The sequence below is a fragment of the Cynocephalus volans genome, chromosome X (assembly GCF_027409185.1).
Source record: "Cynocephalus volans isolate mCynVol1 chromosome X, mCynVol1.pri, whole genome shotgun sequence".
Lineage (NCBI taxonomy): Eukaryota > Metazoa > Chordata > Mammalia > Dermoptera > Cynocephalidae > Cynocephalus > Cynocephalus volans.
The window spans coordinates 63,615,629-63,638,078 of NC_084478.1; the positions used below are offsets into that span (position 1 = coordinate 63,615,629).

General features: G+C 41.1%; 1 protein-coding gene and 1 pseudogene across 4 annotated transcripts in view; both read left to right on the forward strand.

Moving 5' to 3' along the window:
- The window catches only part of JADE3 (jade family PHD finger 3), a 133,972-nt gene extending 131,843 nt beyond the window's left edge, over nucleotides 1–2,129 (forward strand). For all 4 annotated transcript variants that reach the window (XM_063083551.1, XM_063083552.1, XM_063083554.1 and 1 more), the window contains one exon: nucleotides 561–2,129. In XM_063083551.1, coding sequence (XP_062939621.1) covers nucleotides 561–1,468 — 908 coding nt within the window. In that variant the 3' untranslated portion in view covers nucleotides 1,469–2,129. The remainder of the gene's footprint in view (nucleotides 1–560) is intronic.
- Nucleotides 2,130–14,295: 12,166 nt separating this feature from the next.
- Nucleotides 14,296–14,585, forward strand: LOC134366662 (non-histone chromosomal protein HMG-14-like; annotated as a pseudogene).
- Nucleotides 14,586–22,450: the final 7,865 nt, after the last annotated feature.

Consider the following 22,450-nt stretch of genomic DNA (forward strand, 5'->3'; position numbering starts at 1 on the left):
ATAATACAAATCTTTCCATGAACTTTTTGAAGTACCCTCATACATACTCTTCACCCACCAAAACCTGTGCTGTTTCTGAGGGTTTGTATTTGACTTGTTAAAGCCAGGAGATGTTGGAGGATAGGGTCTAGAATGTATGTGTTTAAGGCCCATCCTACGTGCTGTGCAGTCCCCCACACATGCACACACACACACACAAATAGGGAGTCCCCTGTTCTAAACCATTGCTAGGGCCATTCTTTTCAGAAATGGAAGGGGTGGAGATGGGACACAGGAGGCAGCACACTAGTCTTTGTGATCATTCTACAGGCTGGAAGAGCAGAGGTGGAGGTTGAGAGCCAGAATGCAACCAGCAGCATTGCTGAATTTGCCATCTGTAGCACTCTCAGCCCTGATCTCCAGTTCAGCTCATCCAGCTGCTAAGCCATGCTGTGCATACGTATCACACACAGGTGCTTGTTTGACACTTGGGAGCAGGAATATGTGAACTCACTCTGCCATAAGCACAGACACCATTATTTAAATCAGTTGTTAAAATGAATCTTTCTTTTTGATCTCAGGACTTCCTTTGACAAGTGTACCAGAAAACGCACTGTTTAACCCACAACCAAGAATTACCTTTAAGTTAAAAACGCCCAGATCAGCCCCAGAAGACTGCAGGAACAGCTCCACAGAGACTGATCAGCGACCCCACTCTCCTGACAGCACCTCCTCTGTTCACAATATAAGGAGCATGCAGGTGCCTCAGGAGTCACTAGAAATGAGAGTGAAATCGTATTCGAGGCATCCACTAGAGAGCAAGAACAACTGTTTGCTGGCCAGTCTCAGCCATTCTAAGAGTGAAGCAAAGGATTCCAGTCCTGCTTGGAGAATTCCACCTTTGGAGTTCTATCATGGGCATTCGCTGGAAAAGCCTCTGGCCCTTCAGGCTCCCTTCCATGGACAGTCCTCCATTGGGAATGGGAAAAGTCAGCCTAATTCCAAGTTTGCCAAATCCAGTGGCCTGGAGGGAAGCTGGTCTGGGAGTGTCACCCAGAAAGACAGCCCTAGTGAGATGTTCTGTGACCAGGAGCCCATGCTCAGCTCCCACTTGGCTAGTCAGGGCAGCTTTAGAAAATCTGCCATGGAACACCTCAGCAGGTCCTTTCAAGAGGCCACCAATATGTGGGCAAGGAACACAGAGGACCAATGCTGTGTGAAGTCACCCAAGAATGTGAGCCCCAAGGAGCAGTTCTGGGGTAGGCAGCTTCTCAGGCAGTCTGCAGGGAGAGCATCATATCAGGAAAATGATGGGTATTGCCCAGATTTGGAGCTAAGTGATTCAGAAGCAGAAAGCGATGGGAATAAAGAAAAAGTCAGGCTAAGGAGAGACAGCTCAGATAGGGAAAATCCTCCCCATGACTCTAGACGGGATTGTCATGGTAAAAGCAAGACACATCCCCTTTCCGACAGTTCAATGCAAAGGTGATCAGAAACTCCCAAGGATAACCCAACTTTTGCCTTTGCTCCATGTATTAGGGGAAACCCATACACCAAAAGGATTCTAGCATATGTTAGGAGGAATTGCAGTGAAAATTTTCCATAATAAAACGGCTTACTCCTTTTGAAAATGTTTTGAGTCTAGTTTTTACAAGCACATTACAGAAATTACAGATTGTCTGGAGGGTTGTTTGTCAGAGGCTGCTGGAGACAGCTGGACCCAGAGTATTTGCTCAGTAAATACTTTAAGGCAGCTTTCCAGTTATATTAACACATTGATGAGTATATGTATTGAGCCCTTGTATTGCTAGTGGATTTGCAAGAGACCACAATTATCAGACACTAAAACTACTTACTTTTGAAGCTACAGCATGTGACTCACAGAGCTCCTGTCTGTAGGACGTTTCTAACTCCCCTGGTATCTGTAAACCCTCTTCAGGGGAGAGACCAGGAGACCACCATCTCAGATACTGTCAAACTCACTACCCTCTTCCTTTGCTTTGCACAAGGTTGAGTTCCTTTCACAGTATCTTAGCTTACTGAGTGAATGCTCCTAACACTTATAAGTGTCCAGTGCCTGTTCCTAGACTTGCTTGTTGGGGACGCACTTGTAACTATTTCACCCAGCTAACAAGCGTAAAAGGCTAACTTGTGGATAGTGTTTACAAAAGTACAAAAGTACTACATCCAAGGAAAATGCTCTTATTCTCTCTTTTTAGGCATTTTTGAAGGATCCCAGAGCCTTTCCCAAAGTGAGACCATTTCTGGGGTATTTGTACCAGGTCAGGGTTTTTGTGTTGTTATTTTCAAGTAAGTTTGACTAAAATACGTTTGGCTGACAGTTTTTGTATACCTGCTTTAATGTTTATAAAAATTTTTATTGAGGTATAATTAAAATATAATGAAATGCAGAGGTTGAGTATTCTTACCTGCTTTAATTTTGAAACAGATTTTTATTGTCAAACAGAATTTGAAAGCATGTGTTTAACACATGGATATAATTTAGCTTTGTATCAACGTTGAATCTGAGGAAATTTCTCAAACAAAAAGGCTGGAGCTATTTTTCAGAAGTTGCTTACACCTTGTTCCCAAACTATCAGCCTTGATTAATTTCTGGGAGGAAGAGAATAATTACATCTTGATGGAGGGGGATAAAAACATGTCTGCTTCCCATTTAAAGAAAGGGAAGATGTTACAGTTTTTAAAATGTGAGGCAGACTATAATTCTCAGCTCTCTTTTCTTCTTAGCCTTAAATTAATATTCTCTTTCTTCTAGTTTGGGAAAGTGTAGTGGAAATTTCAGACAAAAGAGGCCATTTTCGATTTTGAAAGTTTCTTACTGGTGAAATAGCCCCGCTGCAGTAGTTGCCAGTCAAGGCAGGGGCCTCTCTCCAGTGGTTTGGAAAACTCAGCAGTTTTCCTCTTCCCCACTTTTGTTCTTGTAACCTTGGTAATGGGTTCGTTTGCTGTTTGCTTTCTCCTTTTCTGGAAATTTCTGTATTGTGCCTCTCCTTTGGCTACATCTTCAAAATGTTTTGGGGTTTTTTTGTGCCTATGTACATGTGTGAACATGCCATAGCGTGTGTGGTAGGTGTCCTGTACTTTGTGTGAATGGAAGAAGCTATGGACCATCCAAAATGAGGAAGAGAATTTCCTGTATTTAAGCCCTAGGTTTTCGTGCTTTTTCTTTGAGTTCTCCTGGGCTAGATAGTCATCTGACATTTTCATGGTAATGAAATTACAGTGGAGCTGTATTGTAAACTCCTTATGTAAGAGGCCAGTGCAGTAGCCTATGTACTTTCATGCCTTTCAGTTCTGAGTGGGAGGAAAAGCAAACATCGAAACAGTGCTTCAGCCAAATTCCACGTGTAATGCCGTCGGGAGAGTATTGATGACAATATCATTCCAGTCAGGGAAATATAGTTGTAATATTTTTACAGGATTTTCCTAGGTAAATGAAGGAGCCTTCAGTTGTATAAATTTCAATTTTTCCAAACTGTGTTTGCTACATTTTGTTGTTGTTTGAAGTATTACCTCTTAACCTTGTTAATTTTTTCATTTTGTCCTATGTAGTCCAGTTTTCCAAGAAAAACTCAGTCTTTTTTCAAATGTCACCTTTTTACCAACACTTTTTCATTAAATTATGAAAACTGTTAACTACTGTCAGTGTGGCCATTTTTTATTTTGGCATATTGGTTTTAGAAAATCTTCATATGTTTCTTTTATATTTAAAAAATCGTATTCACTAAACAAAACAAATAGATGGTGGAGAGAGAGGTAGGAGGAGGAGAAACTAAATGTTTAGGAGCACAGATTCATGATTCATGTCGATATTGGGGCCAAAGAGAACTCTCTGTACTTGGACACTACTCAGAAATCATGATTTCATCAGACTGGTAAGATAAAGACCTTAGGATCATCATAAAAATAATCACCAGGGAAATGGGTCTTATCTAAAGTGACAAGGTTCAGAAGGCTTAGATCAGACATCACTTAAATATGTATTCTTTACAATATTCCTTCTGTTTGGAGTCACATGAGTATATTAATGTTATAGGGGTTATGTGCTGTCATGGGAGATTTTGAGGGCATTTCAACATTTTCATGATGTTTGAGAAATATACTTGCCAAAAGTCATTGGGTAAATCAGTAACGAAGATAGATAAAAGGTGAGGTTGTTTCTCTCTCTCTCTCTCTCTCTCTCTCTCTCTTTTTACTGGATGACTGTTTTGATGTGGTAAATTGTTAGGTAAAATGCTGGAGAATTGAAACTACAAATATACCCTGTTATAGCCAACAAAAGTTATTGGGTTTATACTAATGTGTACACTTCCAATGGGAGATGAACCTTTCTCTGTGTTGAAGAAACTTTCAAATTCAGAGAATGGACCAGAGAATGCACAGTCCTGGGGGGTTTTCTTCCCTCCAGGTCTTTAAAGTTCTCAGCACGCTTGCTGACTCTTAAGAATTGAGGAAAAATATATGATAGGAGTAGGGCTGGTTGATTAGCTCAGTTGGTTAGAGTGTGGTGTTGATAACACCAAGGTCAAGGATACGGATCCCCATACGGTCCAGCCACCCCGCCCCCCCCCCCAAAAAAAAGATGTTTGGAGTAAAAACTTATTTGCCACTGAATAACTTTCATGTGATATTTTCAGAATATCTTATTTAAAATATAACAAATTTTTTTTTTTTTTTTAATTTTATTTTTTTTAAAAGATGACCGGTAAGGGGATCTTAACCCTTGACTTGGTGTTGTCAGCACCACGCTCAGCCAGTGAGCGAACCGGCCATCCGTATATGGGATCCGAACCCGGGGCCTTGGTGTTCTCAGCACCGCACTCTCCCGAGTGAGCCACGGGCCGGCCCTAAAATATAACAAATTTTGTTAGATTTTTCACAACCTTAATTAAGCCATTTTTAAATTTTATGGAAAGTAGTGATTGTGTATTGATTTTTTTTTTTTTTTTTAAGGTAACTTTTAGTTAATAAAGACCCACTCTGAGGCAGTCATTCCTATGCAGGGAGTTTTGTAACATTCAACCTGGCACTGTTATAGGAGGCTTCTGAGAATTTGGTTGGTTTTACTTTATGGATTGGAACAAATTGCATGACCTGAAGACAGGCTGGTTGTCCTTGAAATGAGTTGGGGTTAGGGAGGCTTAAGCCGTAGGCTGGTGTCCCCTGCCCTATCTAGTCACTGATGAGTTCTTTGACCTGATGCTGCATAAATACATAGGTCATCCTGATAAACTCTCAGAGCACCGGTCATTTCTCATCTTGGTAAGGTGGATTTCAGCATTCCAGCCTCAAGACCTGAACATCCCAAGCTTTAAATTTCTTTCCCCTCCCCTCACTACTCCTTCCACCCACCTTCTCAATTTCAGTTATTATAACTGAATATCAGGTTATAAACAAGCTGCAGTTGGTTAGAGCGCAGTATTATTATAACACCAAAGTCAAGGGTTTGGATCCCCATACAAGCCAGCCAACAACAAAAAAAAGTTATAAACAAGCTGGAAAGATGGAATTGGGCTGTTGAAGCTGTACTCATAAATCACACATGGAAAGGGTCTCATTATTGTATAGTCTCATTGAATTAGTCACTTCAGCCTCAAAAGAGAAAAACACTTCAGGTTGGACAGTTGCCACTTTAGATCTTTTAGCTGCTTAGTGAAAAAAACATTAAATACTTATTCCTGCTTCAGATAAGCCTGGTATATTTACCAGGGTTCTGGTAACAGACCTTTCCTCTTTTCACCCTAACTTTTTCTCTTCTACTTTCCAAAATGATCTCTGGTTAATTCTTCCCCTTTCCCCCAGCTCTGCAAACAGGTGGCCATAGAGGTAAAACCAGCGATGGTGTTCACAAGGCTATTGTTGTCTGTGTGTAGTACTGTAGCCACTCAATCTTTTTAATCAGATTTGCCCACAGGGATAACAATGAACAAGATCAAAGAGGGCTGCCTGCATCTTTGAGACAGAATCTGTGGCAATGTCTTGTCCCTCAGTCCTCAAAGATGGACTGAGAACTAACTACATGGGCAAAGACCAGACAGCTACTTAGGTCTCTTAGGAAAGCCAGCCAAAACCAAATCTCTTGGTAGGACAAGCTAGGAGACTTGTTTGGGACTAGTCAAGTCTTCAAATGATAAAAGCAACAATATTCATTGAGCCCTTATGCAGTGTCAGGCCCTTATTAAGCCTTTTACATGGACTACCTTATATTTGGTTCTCATGACAACCATATGAAGATACTATTAGCTCCATTTGACACGTGAAAAATGAGGCTGAATGGTTAAGACAGTTCAAGGCCCATGCAACAAGGTCAGGACTATAACCTGTGAGGTTGCCTCTACGACTCATACTCTTGGTCACGTTGCTTGACTTCTGTGCCTAAAGATCCTTTTGTAAGCATTCTTAATGAATTTTATCCCTGAAGAAAGCAACCTAAGTTGGGGTTTAGTCATATAGATTCTATACCCCTTGATCCCTGCCATCTTGGACAGAGCTGATTGGACCAAAATTAGTCATCTAACACAAAGGCAAACAGTTTAGAGACTCGTGTCCAAAGAGCAAGTTAATTCACACAAATCTGGATGGGACAGGCCTCAGTAGATCTAGGACCTAGTGAATTTGCCTTCTCCATAACTAGTCTAACTCGTAACTGAGTATACAGTAGGCTAAATAATGGCTCCCCAAAGATATCCATGTCCTAATTCGTGGAACCTGTGAATGTTACTTTGCATGTAAAAGGGACTTTTTAGATGCAATTAATTAAAGTTAAGGGCCTTGAGGGCTGGCCAGTTAGCTTGGTTGGTTACAGCACAGCCTTATAACCCCAAGGTCACAGGTTCGGATCCCCATACCAGCCAGCAGCAAAAAAAAAAAAAAAAAAAAAAAAAACCATGCTAACTCTAACCAAAAGAAAGCTGGAGTGGCTATATTAATATCATACAAGGTGTATTAGTCCATTTTGTGTTGCTATAACAGAAACACCTGAGACTGGGTAACTTATAAAGGAAAGAGTTTTATTTGGCTTACGATTCTGGGACAGCTGCATCTGACATGGACCTCAGGCTGCTTCTACTCATGGCAGAAAGCGGCAGGCAGCCGGCTGGTACGAACAGATCACATGGCGAGAGGAAGCAAGAGAGAGGAAATGAGAGAGAAAGAAGGTGCCAGGGTCTTTTTAAGCAACGAGCTCTCACAGGAACTAACAGAGCGAGAACTCGCTCATTAATTCCCCCCCCCAGGGAGAGCATTAATCCATTCATGAGGGATCCGCCCCCATGACTCAATCAGTTTCCAACACTGCCACATTGTCTTTTTTTTTTTTTTTTTTAAAGATGATGGGTAAGGGGATCTTAACCCTGGACTTGGTGTTGTCAGCACCACGCTCACCCAGTGATCTAACCGGCCATCCCTATATGGGATCCGAACCTGTGGCCTTGGTGTTATCAGCACCACACTCTCCCGAGTGAGCCATGGGCTGGCCCCCAACACTGCCACATTGGGGATCAAATTTCCATGAGTTTTGGAGGGGACAACACATCCAAACTCCACCATTCTGCCCCTGGCCCCCCAAAACTCATGTTCCTCTCAAATACAAAATACAATCATTCTATCCCAACAGTCCCAAAAGTCTTAGCTTGCTCCAGCACCAACTTAAAAGTCCAAAGTCCAAAGTCTCATCTGAGACCAAAAGCAAAAGTCCTTCCAGCTGTGAACCTGTAAAAGTCAAAACCAAATTTATCTACTGCCAAGATACAATGGTGAAATAGGCATTGGGTATACATTCGCATTCCAAAAGGGAGGAATAGGCCAGAAGAAAGGAAAAACAGGCCCCAAACAAGTCCGAAAGCCAGCAGGGAAGACATTATGTCTTAAAGCTCCAAAATAATGTTCTTTGACACAAAGTCCTGCATCCTGGGCACAATTGGGCATCTGGGCCCCCAAAGCATCAGGCAGCCTCATTCCCACAGCTCTGCCAGGCACAGCCCAGTGGGCCACACTAGTGCCTATGGCTTTTCCAGGCTTGCGTTGCATGTTACCAGTGGCCCTGCAGTTTGGGATCCTGGCGGCAGCCCTGCTGCCTTGGCTCTACTAGACATTTCCCTGGTGGGGGCTCTCTGTGGGGGCTCCAACCCCACTTTTCTGCTCAGCATTGCTCTAGTCGATGGCCTCTGTGGTGGCTCCACCCCTGCGGCAGGTCTCTGCCTGGGTCCCCAGGCTTTTCCATACATCCTCTGGAATCTGGGTGGAGGCTGCCATGACTCCATTGCTCTCACATCCTGCCGGCCTGCAAACTTAACACAACTTGGAGGCCACCAATGTTTCGGGCCTCTACTCTCCAGGGCTGCTGCACAAACCACACTTGGGGCTGCTTGAGGCAGGGCTGCTCCAGCCAGAGCAGCTGGGATGCAGAGAACAGGTTTCCGAGGACAGCTGTGCCCCAGGTCTGTCCTCTGGGACAACTCAGTCCTTCTAGGCCTCAGGGCCAGTGATGGGTGGGGCACCCTTCCAGACTTCTCAAATGCCTTCAGGGCTTTCCTCTCATTTTCTCTGCTATTAGCATCTGGCTGCCTCACCGCCAAGATAATGTCTTTAGCAACCAGTTTATCTGCTTCACCCTTGCATTGTTCTCCAGCTCTCTGCTTCTTTACCGCACAGCCAGGCTGCAAAGTTTCCAAATCTTTATGCTCTGCTTCCATTTTAAATTCTGGCTTTACATCATGCCTTTGCTACATAACTCAGAGTAGGCTGTTAGAAGTAGCCATGTAGCGTTCTTAATGCTTTGCTGCTTAGAAATTTCTTTGGCCAAATGCTCTGGTTCACAACTCTTTTAAGTCCCACCTTCCACAAAGTCCTAAGGCATGGACACAATGCAACCAGGTTCCTTGCTATGGTGTAGCAAGGGTGATCTTTTGTCCAATTCCCAATAAGTTCCTCATTTCTATCTGAGACCTCATCATCTGCATGGCCTTTACTATCCACATTTCTATCAGCATTCTGCTCGCCACCACATAAGTCTCTAAGACATTCCAAACTTTCCCTTGTCTTTTTCCTCTTCTTCTAAGTCCTCCAAACTCCTCCAACCTTTGCTCATTACCCAGTTCCAAAGCTTCATCCACATTTTCAGCTATCTGTATAGCAACACCCCACTCCTTGGTACCAATTTTCTGTTTTAGTCCGTTTTGTGTTGCTATAACAGAAACACATGAGACTGGGTAATTTATAAAGGAAAGAGGTTTATTTGGCTTACAATTCTGGAACAGCTGCATCTGGCGTGGACCTCAGGCTGCTTCTACTCATGGCGGAAAGTGGCAGGCAGCCGGCGGGTATGGACAGATCACATGGCGAGAGGAAGCAAGAGAGGAAGCAAGAGAAGGTGCCAGGGTCTTTTTAAGCAACGAGCTCTTGCGGGAACTAACAGAGTGAGAACTCACTCATTACTCCCCCCTCCCCCAGGGAGAGCATTAATCCATTCATGAGGGATCCGACCCCATGACTCAATCAGTTTCCAACACTGCCACATTGGAGATCAAATTTCCACATGAGTTTTGGAGGGGACAACACATCCAAGCTCCATCACAAGGGTAAATTCATCAAGAGAACATAACAGCCCTGAATGTTTATGATCCTATTAGCATAGCTTTAAAATACATCAAGCAAAAACTGATAGAACTGCAAGGAGAAATGAACATATCCTCAATTGTAGTTTACAGCTATAATTAATAGAACAAGTACACAGAAAATCAGTAAGGGTATAGAAGATTTGAACAAAACTATCAACTACCTAGACTTAATTGACATTTACCACTCCACCCAACAAGTGCAGGGTACACATCTTTTTCAAATACGTATGGAACATTTATCAAGCTAGACCATATTCTGGACCATTAAGCAAGTCTTAATAAATTTTAAAGGATTCAAGTCAAAGTATGTTCTTTGACCACAGTAGAATGAAATTAGAATCAATAACAAAAACATCTCTGGAAAATCCAATTGCTGAAACTAAACAACATACTTCTAAATAACATGAGTCAAAGAAGAACTCAAAAAGGAAATCAAAGTATTTTGGACTGAATGAAAAAAACGTAATAGGTGAGATGGCACTAAAGCAGTGCTTTTGAGAAATTCTATAGCACTGAATGCCTATATTAGAAAAGAAGGGTTTGGGGCTGGCCAGTTAGCTCACTTGGTTAGAGTGCGGTGCTGATAACACCAAGGTCAAGGGTTCAGATCCCCATACCAGCCAGCCACCAAAAAAAAAAAAAAAAAAAAGGATAATAAGGGAATATTATGAACAGCCTTATGCCAGTATATTTGACAACAAAGACAAAATAGACAAACTCCTTCAAAGATACTACCACAGCACATTCAAGAAGAAATAGATAACCTGAATAGCTCTTTATTATTAAAGAAGTTGAATTTTCAGTTTAAAACTCTCTTATGAAGAAAACTCCAAGCCTAGATGACTTCACTGGGAAATAATAACAAACTTTTAAGGAACAAATAATAGTAATTCTACACAAAGTCTTCCAAAAAAATTGAACAGGAGAGAATAGTTTTCAACTCATTCTGTGAGGCCGGAATTGCTGATACCAAAACCAGACAAACATGTAAGAGAACTACAAATGAGTACACCTCAAAAAAATAGATGCAGAAGCTCTTAACAAAACTTTAGCAAAATAAATCCAACAACATATCAAAAGGATAATACATCATGACCAAGTGTGATTTATCCCAGAAATGAGAGGTTGATTAAATATTTGAAAATCAATGTAATGCACTATACTTTAATAGGTACATGAAAAGCATTTGACAAAATCAACTATCTGGGGCTGGCTGGTTAGCTCAGTTGGTTACACTGCAGTGTTATGGATAAGGATTCGGATCCCTGTACCGGCCAGCCACCAAAAAAAAAAAAAAAGAAAATCAAATATACATTACTGATAATAATGCTCAGCAAACTAAATAGAAAGGAACTTCCAGAACCTAATAAAGGACATGATAGAGTTTGGATATGTTTGTCCTCCCAAAACTCATTTTGAAAGCTGATCCCCAATCTGGCCATGCTGAAAGATAGAGCTTAGTGGGAGGTGTCTGGGTCATGAGGGCTGATCCCTCATGAATAGATTAATGCCCTGGGGGGGGTTGGGGGAGGTGGCAAGTAAGTTCTTGTTCTGTTATTTCCCAGGAAAGCTGGTTGTCAAAAGGAGCCTGGTACTCCCACCCGCTTGCTTCCTCGCTAGCCATGTGATCTCCTTGCACCTGCCGGCTGCCCTGCTGCCTTCCACCACAAGTGGAAGCAGCCTGAGACATATACCAGGCCCATTTTCTCCAGAATCATAAGCCAAATAAACCTCTTTTCTTTATAAATTACCCAGTCTCAGGTATTCGGTTATAGCAACACAAAAATGGACTCATACAGGACATCTGTGAAAAGCCTACAGCTAACGTCATAAGTAATGGTGAAAGACTTAATGCCTCTCTCCCTAAGATCAGGAATATGACAGTGATGCCTATATTCACCATTCTCTTCAACATTGTATTGGAATTTCTAGCCAGCTCAATAAGACAAGACAAAGAAATAGAAAGCATCCTGGTTGGAAGGAAGAAATACAACTTTCTTAGTTCACAGATGACATGATTATAATCTATGTAAAAAATCAGATAGAATCTACAAAAAAAAAAAGCTACCAAAACTAGTGAGTCTAACAAGGTTGAAGGATAAAAGGTCAATTTACAAAAATCTGTTGTATTCTATATGCTACCAAGGAATAGTCAGAAATCAAATTTCAAAAATCACTGATGATAACATCAAAAATTGAAATTCTTAGGTGTAAATCTGACAAAAGATGTGAAAGATTGCACAGTGACTTCTACAAAAAATTGCTGAGAGAAATAGAAGACCTAAATAAATAGGGAGATACACCATGTTCATGAGTCAGAAGATTCAATATTGTTAAGATGTCATCCCCAAATTGATCTATAGATTCAACGCAATTCCAATCAAAATCACACCAGGTTCTTTTTGGGGGAATGACAAACTGATTCTAAAATTCATATGAAAATGCAAAGGACCTAGTGTAGGCAAAACCACTTGACACAAGAATGTAGTTAGAAGTCTGATGACTACCAGATTTCAAAACTTATTATAGGGGGCATGCCCTGGCAGTTGCCCACAGGACACCATGGCATCGTCTGCCGATGCGCATAATATGTGAACTTTCAGGAGAGAACAAATCTATGGTTACTAGAGGTGGGAAAGGGGGAGGGAGGGGGCTTAGGGAGAAATTGGGTAAGGGGCACAAAAAATAATTACAATTTGTAATAATGAATATGCTAATAAAAAGACTTATTATAATGCTCCAATAATCAAAACAGTGTGGTATTGGTGCAACAATAGACAAATAGATCAATGGAACAGAACAAAGTTCAGAAGTAGACCCATACATATACCAGCAACTGATTTTCAACAAAAGTGTGCAGGTAATTAGTGAAAAGAGGATCATCTTCAGCAATCCTCTTCCAAAACAAGTGTGCTGGAACAATTGGATATCCACATGTAAAAAATAAAACTGAATTTCAACTCATACTTCACATGATATGTAAAATTAAGTTTTAAAATGGATCAAAGACCTAAATTTAAAACCTAAAACTATAAAGCTTCTAGACAAAAACAAAGAAAAAACCTTTAGGACCTTAGGTTAGACAAAGATTTCTTAGATATGACACCAAAAGTACTTTCCAGAAAAGAAGATATTGGTAAATTGGATTTCTTCAAATTTAAAAACTGCAACTTTTTGAAAGATGTTGTTTATAGAATGAAAACAGATATCACAGACTGGGAGAGAATTTCAAAATAATTATGCTGAGCCAGGTAAAACAATACATACTGTATAATTCCATGTATATAAAAATCTAGAACATGAGAAATAATCCAGAGTGACAGAAAGCAGATCAGTGGTTACCTGGGGTTTAGCAGCAGGGAGGGTGGGAGGGAGGGATAAGAAAGGGTCAAGAGGAACCTCTAGAGGTAATAGATATGTTCATTATCTTGATGGTGGTGGTAGTTTCAGGTATGTATACATATGTCGAAACTAATCAAATTACACTTTTTAAGTACATACAGTTTATTATATGTCTATTATATATCAATAAAACTATTAAATAAAACTTTAAAAAAGATTTCTTCCTCAGTTATGTCTTTGTGTTCCTAAGAACTGCTTAAATTTCATTGAGACAACTAACTATTCAAAAAAGAAACCGAGAAAACAATCCCATTTACAATAGCATCAAAAATAAAAAAATACTTAGGAACAAATATAACCGAGGTGAAAGATCAGTACACTGAACCTATAAAACTTTCATGAAAGAAATTGAAGATACAAATAAATGGAACCATACCCTGTGTTCATGGATTCGAAGAATTAATATTGTTAAAATGTTCATACTACCCAAAGCAATCTATATATTCAATGCAATCTCTATCAAAATACCAATGGCATTTTTCATGGAAATACAAAAGCAGTCCTAAAATTCATATGGAACCATAGTAAACCCTGAATAGCCAAAGCAATTTTGAGCAAAAAGAACAAAGCTGGAGTCATCACACTACCTGATTTTAAAATATACTACAAAGCTATAGTAATCAAAACAGCATGGTACTGGCATAAAAATAGACAAATATAGACTGATGGAAAGCCCAGAAATAAATCAACACATTTGCCATCAATTGCTCTTTGACAAAGGTACAAAGAACACACAATGAGGAAAGGACAGTCTCTTCAATAAATGGTGCTGAGAAAACTGGAAATCCACATGCAGATGAATGAAATTAGACCCTTATCTCACACCATATACAGAAATCAACTCAAAATTTATCAAAAGGCTTAAGCATAAGCTTTGAAATTGTTAAACTACTAGAAGAAAACATAAGGGAAAAGCTTCTTGACATTGGTCTGGGCAATGATATTTTGGATATGACCCCAAAAGCACAGGCAACAAAAGCAAAAATAGACAAAATTGGATTACCTCAAACTAAAAATCTTCTGCACAGCAGAAAAAACAATCAACAGAGTGAAGAGACAGCCTACCAAATGGGAGAAAATATTTGCAAACCATACATCTGATAAGGGGTTAATATCCAAAATATGTAAGAAACTCAAACAACTGGATAGCAAGAAAACAAATAATTTTAAAAATGGGCAAAGGGGGTCCCAGCAGCTAAGGTCATGGGAGGAGTGGCAGTGGCCAGGCAGCCCAGCTGCGTGAAGGCTCTCTGCTCGCATCCTTCCCACTGCCAAGATGCCCAAGAGGAAGGTCAGTTCAGCCGAAGAGGCAGCGAAGAAAGAGCCCAAGACCACATGTGAAAGGTTGTCAGCTAAAACTGCTCCTGCAAAAGTCGAAAGGCAGCAGCAAAGGATAAATCTTCAGACGAGAAAGTGCAAACCAAAAGGAAAAGGGGGGCAAAGGGCAAACAGGCCGAAGTGACTAACCAGGAACCTAAAGATTTACCTGCAGAAAATGGAGAAACTACAAATGAGGACAGTCCAGCCTCTGATGAAGCAGGAGAGAAAGAAGCCAAGTCTGACTAATATCATATACGATGTCTTATCAGAGGTCCCTGTTACCCCTTGTACAATCCAGTGGAATATTTTTTATCAACTATTTTGTAAATGCAAGTTTTTTAGTCGTTCTAGCAACATTTTTAAGAAGGAGGGAATCCCACCTCATCCCATTTTTTAAGTGTAAATGTTTTTTTTAAGAGGTGAAATCATTTGCTGGTTGTTTATTTTGAAGGGACAACCAGAAAGTAGTGGAATATTGAATTATGGGAGGCTTTAACTGTCCTGGGTGTCAGCTTAATAGTCCATAGACGGGTGGTAGTTTTTATATCCTATGATATAAAACATACTAAATGGCAATTTGGAATCACAGCCATACATTTAATGTGTCTTGGACACTGAAAATTACTTCTATTCCCATGTTGTTTTTAGTAGAATTGTCTCTTAAAGAAAACCACTCCTTAATCATCGCTGTCCCTCTCAGAATTGTGTGCTGTCTGTAACATCTTTGGTCGTGGTAGTCCACTTTTCCTAATAATTTTCTTACTGTGTTGTGAATGATTGAAAATTTGAGTATGTAAGGCCGGTCCGTGGCTCACTCGGGAGAGTGTGGTGCTGATAACACCAAGGCCACGGGTTCGGATCCTATATAGGGATGGCCGGTTTGCTCACTGGCTGAGCGTGGTGCTGACAACACCAAGCCAAGGGTTGAGATCCCCTTACCGGTCATCTTTTTAAAAAAAAAAAAAAAAAATGTGAGTATGTAGTGTATATGATATTGTGCATGGATAGGACATAAGTAGCAGCTTGCCAACATCTGAGATACTGGCTCTAGATATCCTCTTAAGGAAAATTTGCCTCCAAATTTGAAGCTGGAAGGTCACTGGAATAATTTTTTTAAAAAAATCACAGTACATGGCTTTTTAGGATTTCAGAATGTACATTAAGAATTGTACACAAATTGAAATGTCTGTGTAATGACCCTCAACACAACCAATAAAATCTCAATTATGAAAAAAAAAAAAAAATGGGCAAAGAGCCTGAATAGACATTTCTCAAAAGAGGACATACAAATGGCCAGCAGGCATATGAAAAAATGCTCAACATCACTAATCATCAGAGAAATGTAAATTAAAACTGCAATGAGATAGCACCACCTCACACCTGTTAGAATGGCTATTATCAAAAAGACAAAAAGATAACAAGTGTTGGCGAGGATGTGGAGAAAAGGGAACACTTGTACACTGTTGGTGGGAGTGTGAATTAGTACAGTCATATGGAAAACAGTATGGAGATTCTTCAAAAAGTTAAAAATAGAACTACCATGTGATCCAGCCATCCCGCTTCTGGGTTATATATCCAAAGGAAATGAAGTCAGTATGTTGAAGAGACACCTGCACTCTAGTGTTCATTGCAGCATTAGTCACAGTAGCTGAGATATGAAATTAGCCTAAGTGTCCATCTACAGATGAATGGGTAAAGAAAATGTTGTTTTATATCTATATAATATATTATATTATATTATATATGTATAAAATATGGAATACTATTCAGCCTTAAAAAAAAAAAAAAAGAAAGAAATCCTGTCATTTGCGGTAACACGGACGTACCTGGAGGACATTGCGCTAAGTGAAATAAGCCAGACACAGAAAGACAAGCACTGCATGATCTCACTTACATGTGGAGGGGAAAAAAGCCAAACTCATAGAAGCAGAGGGTGGAATGATGGTTTCCAGAGCGCAGGGGGAGGGAGAGGGGGAGATGCTAGTCAGAGAATACAAAGTTTCGGTTAAGAGGAACAGTTCAGGAGATCTATCGGACAGCATGATGACTATAGTTAATAATAATGTACTGCATACTTGAAAATTGCTAAGAAAGTAGATCTTAGACGTACTCAACCACACACGAAATAACTGTGTGAGGTGATAGATATGTTGATTAGCTTGATTGTGGTAACCATTTCACAATGTATACTTACATCAAGACATCATGTTGTCTACTGTAAATATATACAATTTTTATTTGTCAGTTATACTTCAATAAAGCCGGAAAAAGATAAAATAACATTTTTTTTTAAAGTTTCATCAGCCCGGAATCAGGAGGTTTTATGCAGCCTCTGGTAGGTAATGGCTGCCTTCGGTCCTGCTCCAGAGACACAGGTTGCAGGAGTACCATGCTTACTGCCTGTGAAGTTCTCATAGGGTCTTCTGAGTCTGAAACTGCCACTCTTCTATACTGAACACCTGCTTCCTTCATGTTTTTCTACTAACACGTTCTCTACCTGGCACAATATCTCTAGGGTCAGCTTGAAATTACCGTGGCCACATTGGGGAACTTGTGAAATGAATAAGATTGTTCATTTAAGAGGTACCTTTAAATAAAAGAAAAAGAGGTTCCTTAAAACAAAGAGGGAAGCGCTCTCTCTCTGCTTCCACCATCTTGTAATGTAAGGCCCCTGGGTCACTGTTGCCACCACCAGATGGACTTTGAACTTCCCAGCCTCAGAAACTAGCACATGCATCACTGCCTCCACGTCTCCCCCAGATGACCTTCCAATGAACGGTGTCCTGCTAATGGTACAAAAAGTCTCCTACAAGTGGAACCATAAGAAAGGGACAAGGAAATGTGGAGCAAATCAGAAGCAAAGGATACCCTAAATGGTTGCAGGAGGGACCCAAAAGAAAGGGAGACCAGAATTTCCCCAAGCCCCACCGGGCAAACTCTGACAACTTGACACTCTTCTTTTCCTTGCTCCCTGACCCCTTAAAAACATGCCCAGACCCTGCATCAGGGAAACAGACGTGTGCTTGCCTCCGGTCTCCTTGCTGGTCTGTCGTGCACCAAAGCTTTCCTCTCACACACACACAAAAAGAACAAAGAGGAGAGAAACCCTCATTAGGAGATTATTATTTTTGTCTAAAAGACAAATTCTTTTTTACTTTTTGTAAAATAGGAAACTCTCTGCCACCCTTGTTTGCACATTTCAAGGATTAATGAGTGGTAGTTTGGCTTTTTTGTTTGCTTTCTTTTTTCTTTTGTGGGTGGCTGATATGGGGATCCAAACGTTTCCGTGACCTTGGTCTTATAAGGCTGTGCTCTAACCAACTGAGATAACTGGCCGGCCCCTGAGAGGTAGTTTTAGAATTCTTTAGATTGATAAAATTGTCAAGGGTCCAAGTTATTGTCTAAAGCAGCTGCAGTCCATCTCTCCCTTCCCCCACCTACTGTGTTTGTCCAGATGGGTTTTCTACGTCTGTATGTTCTTCCCTGTCCTTCAAAAAGTAACATAATTCGCCTTTCACAATAATAATTTCATATTTATCTGAAGCTGACTCCCTCTCCAGTTTTTTCTGTTCCTCTCCCTCCCTTTTACCCCTTTGGGAAACTTTAAAGATTAAGTGATCAAAAAAACATTCAGTTGTTAGTGTACGCTCTAGGAATATCTAGTCCAGATAAACTGTCAAAAGAAGGAAAGAAAAAGTTAGTAAACTGTTTCTTTTCGTGGATACCAAAAAGTGTATTTACATAATAAATAGCCTTTGTTATTATAGTTATGAGAAAAAAGAAAAGAACTTAATTCCAAGACAAAGAAGAAGTTTTGATATGACTGAGAGTCTTTAAAAATTAGTTTGCCATTTACAAATAATGTCAGCACAATATTTTGGTTTGTACAAAATCAGGATTAAATTATTTAAACTTTCTAAATTTTCTACACTGGTTTTATGAGTTATTATTGTTTCTGTAACTTCAACTCCACACACACACACACACACACACACATATATGTAATTTTTATTTAACAACATGAACAACTAAATGAAAACAACAGATGTCTTTTTAAAGAGTTTAATTTTATGAAATTCTTAAATTGCTACAAATCATAAGAATTTAACATGTTAGCTACAATCAAAATTTCTATATCCTCACTAACTTTAAGACTTTAGGTAAAAGATTAAATTAATTAATAAATACTCTTTGGCCAGATTAGAAACTGATCGTTTCTAAGTAAGAAACAGGTACAAAACACCAGTCACCAAACATAATTTTGTTTTTGTTTTTTTTTTTTAAAAGATGACCGGTAAGGGGATCTTAACCCTTGACTTGGTGTTGTCAGCACCACGCTCAGCCAGTGAGCGAACCGGCCATCCCTATATGGGATCCGAACCCGGGGCCTTGGTGTTCTCAGCACCGCACTCTCCCGAGTGAGCCACGGGCCGGCCCACCAAACATAATTTTGTATTCTTATTTCCTAGAATGGCACAGTCCTTACCAACCCTAAATTTAGGGAAAGTACAGAGGACTAATGGAATTCTAAAACCACAATTACCAAAGCTCTCAGAAACCCCTTGAGCATCCATGGCCTAAAATATTGCCATTATCCTTGATGGCAATAAGGTCTGTCCCCTCTAGGATCCACAAGTTATCTCCTTTAGAGTTAATCACAGGTTTCCCTATGCATTTGGAAAGTATTTCCAATCCTAGACTTTATCCGGTCACAAGCCGATATGGGACTCATACGGTATCTCCAGCTTTATCACCAACAGGTGCGAGCTGCTTTTTCAGCCCACCTAAGCAACCTCGGCATGACCTCAAACTTGAAGGTTTGGTTTTCTGAAAAGACATCAGAGAAAAACTGCCCTTGAGGGCTGGCCTGTGGCTCACTCGGGAGAGTGTGGTGCTGATAACACCAAGGCCACGGGTTCGGATCCCACATAGGGATGGCCGGTTGCTCATTGGGTGAGCGTGGTGCTGACAACACCAAGTCAAGGGTTAAGATCCCCTTACCGGTCATCTTTTAGGAAAAAAAAACAAAAAACAAAACTGCCCTTGAGCCTCCATGGAAAAGACCTTATCAGGTACTGTTAAAGGACACAGCAATAAAATTCTAAGGTAGCAATACTTAAGTTCGTGTTTCCCAACTTAAAAGACATACATCACTTTATCCTAATTACTGGCCATCCATTCCACCAGGACACTTTAATCCGAGAATCTTAGGAACCCTCAGAAGCCGCTGACTGCAGAGTGGACGGCTTCAGCCCAAGGTGAATTTTCTGATTCCCCAGCAGCCTGTTTCTTTCCCTTTGCTCTGCCCCTCGGCCTGCCCGTGGTTGTACTGCACACTCCAGAAACCAACTGAAGGCTCCTCGGTATGTTTTCCCTTATCTTCACGCTGTGACTTTTGACCCCTTACAGCCTTCTCCCACTTAAGTAAGGACAGAGCACTCAGATGGGTTTTTCTCAGGTCATAGCTACTGCTCTGAATTTAGCTGTTTGCAGACAAAAATGTAATCATTCTTCCTTAAATGATTTAGAAGGTACATTTCCTTCTGCAGGCCCCCTCTATTCTTAAGTTTCCCTCACAGCATTAATCCCAAACTTTGGTCTCATAAAAACTGATCCTTGACCTTAGGTCAACAGAATATTTCTGCTGGGGTCATTACCACCCCATTACCAAAACCCAGCCCAGCAGGAATGGGAACTGGGGGCTGGCCTGTTCCTCACTCTACAGAGGGGTGCTGATAACACCAAGATCAAGAGTTCAGATCCCGTACGAGCCAGCTGCACACACACCCCCCAAAAAACAAACGGAATGGAAACTAATATTGGGGCTTTGCCTGCCTTACAAATACTTTGTCGTCTTTGGAGTCACTCTAGCCTGCTTTTCAGGAACTGTTGAACTCCACTCGAGGAGTCTGCCCATTTCAAGGGACATAGACTTAGCTCATGTGAAATGATGCTTATATTCCCAGTAGAGTCTGTGGTCCATTAGGGTAGCATTTCTTATGTGGACATCAGACTTACATCCACCTGCCGCACAGTAAGTTATCCAGTATATTTGGGGTAATTGTTAAAGACTTTCGGAGATTTAAAACTACCATCCGGTTGTTAAAAAAATAAAATAAAAATGAAAAAGTAAAAAATAAAACTACTGCCCCTCCTCATGTTTCTCTGAAGAGGAAAGCACAGGCTAATTTGGATAACTCCCAGGAAAGAAAACTGACTCTTCCTGCATGCTCTGTGAGCTGCTGTTCCCACATGCTGAAAAGTGATCCAGAACTTGTCTTTGACCCTAGCAGATGCCAAAAATGACACAACTTCTGCTCTAGAAGCAACCCCCCCCCCCCCAAAATAGTTACAATTCATTAGCCAGAGGGGTTATGAGTAATCTTGTAATTTGATTTCCTTTGGCTAGCCAAGGGGGAGTTTATGCTTTAGCAAACCCTTCTTGCTGCACCTATATAAATACTACAGATCAGGAGAATAGCCTTTGACGAAGCTAAAAGAAAAAAACCTCCTAGATCTCTACAAGAGACGATTTGGCCTTTGGGATGCTCCCATTGCCTGATTGTCTAGGCCCCTGTCCTCAGGATCTATGATGAGGACTAATCACCAGCTTGTTTCTGGTAATTGCCTATGTTGCATTTGGCCAATGTATCCTGTCCAGAGGCTTAAATGCCACTGCACAGCCATTGTCATGTGACAGGATGCAACAACTCACCCTGCAACAAAAGGAGCAGGAGAGACTAACCCCAGTCCTAGAACAGACAACTTTCTCTCAACAATGGTGAAGATCCAGAATGTCTTCAGTTCATGTCCTGTGGCCTGACTTCATCTGACCTTGGACAAAAGGGGTGAGTGAGAAAGAAATGCAGCCCTTGATACCCGGGAACTGTCATGGCCTTGGTGTTCCCCTGCTGAACAAGAACAATTTCAGAGATCACCAGCATCAGACGGAACCACTCTTTGACCGTGATGGATCAAGACAAAAACAAGACTAATATAGATATTGTCTGAATCCCAAAATGACCAAAACATCACCCAATCCTGGTTCGTATGAGTGAATGTTGCTTCTTTACCAATCGCTCCATTCTGCTCGCCTTCTAAATAAGAATTAAGATACCTACTCATAGAATTACCCTTACTTTCTTTTCTTTTCTTTTTTTTTTTTTTTTGTCTTTTTGTGACCGGTAAGGGGATCGCAACCCTTGGCTTGGTGTCGTCCACACCGCGCTCAGCCAGTGAGCGCACCGGCCATTCCTATATAGGATCCGAACCCACGGCGGGAGCGCCGCAGTGCTCCCAAGCGCCGCACTCTCCCGAGTGCGCCAAGGGGCCGGCCCAGAATTACCCTTACTTTCTGACAGCATCCAATCCTTGGACTCTACCCCAAATCACCAAATCCTCTGATCAGTTCTTTTTTTGCTTTTGTGGCTGGCCAGTAAGAGAATCCAAACCCGTGACCTAGGCATTACCAGCACCACACTCTAACCAACTGAGCTAACCATCCAGCGCTGTAATTGGCTCCTTCTAACACTCTGTTACTGAGATGTCCTACGGTCCACACGGTGTGTGTTCTCCCTCATTGCAAAGAGTCAGTTAATCCAGATTTGTTTGACTGGAGGTAATTTTTGAATGAAGGGGATTTTTTGTTTTTGTTGGCTGGCTGGTATGAGGAACTGAACCCTTAACCTTGGTGTTATAACACCATGCTCTAATCAACCGAGCCAACCGGCCAGCCCTGAAGGGGATTTGTGTTATAATAAAAAATCCAGGACTTACCCTCTGAGAGCTCTTCATGTAGCAGGAGAGACAGACAAGCTAACTGTTCTCAGTATGAAGAGTAGCGTAAGAGCACATAAAGACAGGACACTGTAAGAGCAACAGGTCGGAGAGCCAGGTGGCTTCCTGGTGGAGCAGACACTCGGCTGAATCTTAGGTAGGAGTTAGCCCAGCATTGGATTAGGGTTTGAAGAAAAGTGTTCTAGGCCGAGGGAACAGCAAGTTCAAAGGCAAGAAGCAGGGGCTGACCAGTTAGCTCAGTTGGTTAGAGCGTGGAGTTATAACACCAAGGTCACAGGTTCATTGGGATTCCCACACTGGCCAGCTGAAGGAAA